Here is a 1,943-nt window from a genome sequence, read left to right on the forward strand (position 1 = left end):
CGGCGGTGCTTCGAGGGTGCCTACCCGGCTCTGCCTGCCGAGGGCACGCGAGCGCTCGTCGATTTTCTCACCGGTCAGGAGCTGGTTTCCTACGTGGCCCGAAACCTCTCCATCCAGGACCTGACGCTCTGCAGGGAGTTTCCCGTCCCACCCTGCGTGCTGCAGAGGACGTTCCTCGCCGTGGTGGGAGCCTTGCTCGAGAGCAGCGGGCCAGAGAGGACCAGCATCTTTGTCAGGGTATGTCATGACTCACTGGTTGATCTTACTTAGAATCATAGAATTGTTAAGGTTGAAAAAAAGATCTCTAAGATCATCTAGTCCAGCTGTCAACCCAACACTACCATGACCACTAAACCATGTCCCCACGTGCCATGTCACTCCAATCTCATTTCAGGGAGTTGTCAAGAGCAATAATGTCACCCCTGAGCCTCCCCTTCTCCAGTCTAAACAACCCCAGTTCCCTCAGCCGCTCCTTATAAGCCGTGTCCATCACCGTAACTTCTAAATACTCTTGTGTAGGATTTTTTTATTCCCGAACTGATCGGAAAAGACCTGTTTGAGATCTGGGAAGTCATAAATCCAATGGGCTTACTCGTGGAAGAGCTGACCAAGAGGAACATCTCTCCTCCAGAGCCACGGATTACTAGGCAGCTGGGCGTCAGCACGGTTCTGCCGCTGTACTTTGTCGGGCTGTATTGGTTAGTGCCCTGTGTGTTCCACATGAAACGACTTTAAGCTGGGGGAGAGGGGAGGAGGGAAGATGGGTCTTTCATTTGTCTACTCGTGCAGTTTGGTCAGGTTATTACAGAAGAGAAACCTGACAGCAACTCCCATCTAAAATCAGCTGCTGAAGCATGGGCTATATCTGCTGTCAGGGTGGACAGTCTCTGACTGAAGGCTTCAGAGCCTGGATGGGTGCCCAGGGGAGTGTTCTGGGGGAGCCGACCAGGAGCTCTGCCAGCTGCGGGGCAGCTGGACGGCTTCGTGGTGGAAATGCTGTTAATTTTGTTTTTTCTCCCGAAGCGATAAGAAGATTATAGCTGAAGGCCCCGGTGAGACAGTGCTTGCTGCAGAGGAGGAGGCGGCCCGCGTGGCGCTGCGGAGGCTCTACGGCTACACCGAGAACAGGAGGCCTTGGGATTACTCCAAACCCAAACCAGAACTGGCAGCAGCAGAGGCCATCAGCAGCAGCTAGATGACAACAGACATTTCTGGGTTCTTTCCAGAATTAGCAGCTGCTGTGCTCAGCACAGAATTATTTAGCAAAGCAAAATTCCCTTTGGTTTTCTGATCGTCAGTGTGCAGAACTTTCAAATTAAATAAGGTATTAAAATAAATAAAGTCTCTTCTTTTTGCACAATGTTTAATATTTGCTCATTGTCCTCAACATAACACAAGTGCCTTGTTCTGGCTTTTTGCCTTTCTACAGAGTTGTTTTTCCATACATCACAGAAGACTGCTCTTAGTGATGTTTAATAATGCGTGACAAAAAAAACCTCACTGTATAGAAAAAGGTTTTTCCAACATTGTCATGGGGGTTGGTTTGAGGGCCTGGTTAATAAATTGGGTTACAACCTGGATTTATTTGTCACTGACCTTGTGAAAACATCAAATGTGATGTTAATGATCCTGATGCTGTTGGTGATCCAATTTAAAACAAAAAAAAAGCACAAGTGGCACTTTGGAGGTGTTGCTGTTCACCTGTGGGTTTTTTTGCCATACACATTTGTTTTTGATGTTGGAGCATGCTCTGGAAATTAGGACATGGCTTTCATTTTAAGATATGTAAAAATTTTTCTATTGCAAAAGCAGAAATAAGTGAAAATAAAGCTTGTGAAGGCCTGAACCCAAAGAAACTGGGAAATGTAATTTAATGAAAGGCTAATAGAGAGCTGCAGCCTTTTTTTTCCCTCTTTTTGATGCTCCTTGTGTTTAATCAGTAT

General features: G+C 46.9%; 1 protein-coding gene across 1 annotated transcript; it reads left to right on the forward strand.

Annotated features, from left to right (window-relative positions):
- Positions 1-6: 6 nt before the first annotated feature.
- On the forward strand, positions 7-1,195 carry MRPL44 (mitochondrial ribosomal protein L44; the record flags this gene model as incomplete). The annotated part of the gene is made up of 3 exons (XM_008943521.1): positions 7-237; positions 520-698; positions 1,024-1,195. Coding segments are annotated over 3 exons (582 nt in total), but the record flags the coding sequence as incomplete, so codon positions are not given.
- Positions 1,196-1,943: the final 748 nt, after the last annotated feature.

This window comes from Merops nubicus, unplaced genomic scaffold, assembly GCF_000691845.1.
Source record: "Merops nubicus isolate BGI_N331 unplaced genomic scaffold, ASM69184v1 scaffold38930, whole genome shotgun sequence".
NCBI classification, from domain to species: domain Eukaryota; kingdom Metazoa; phylum Chordata; class Aves; order Coraciiformes; family Meropidae; genus Merops; species Merops nubicus.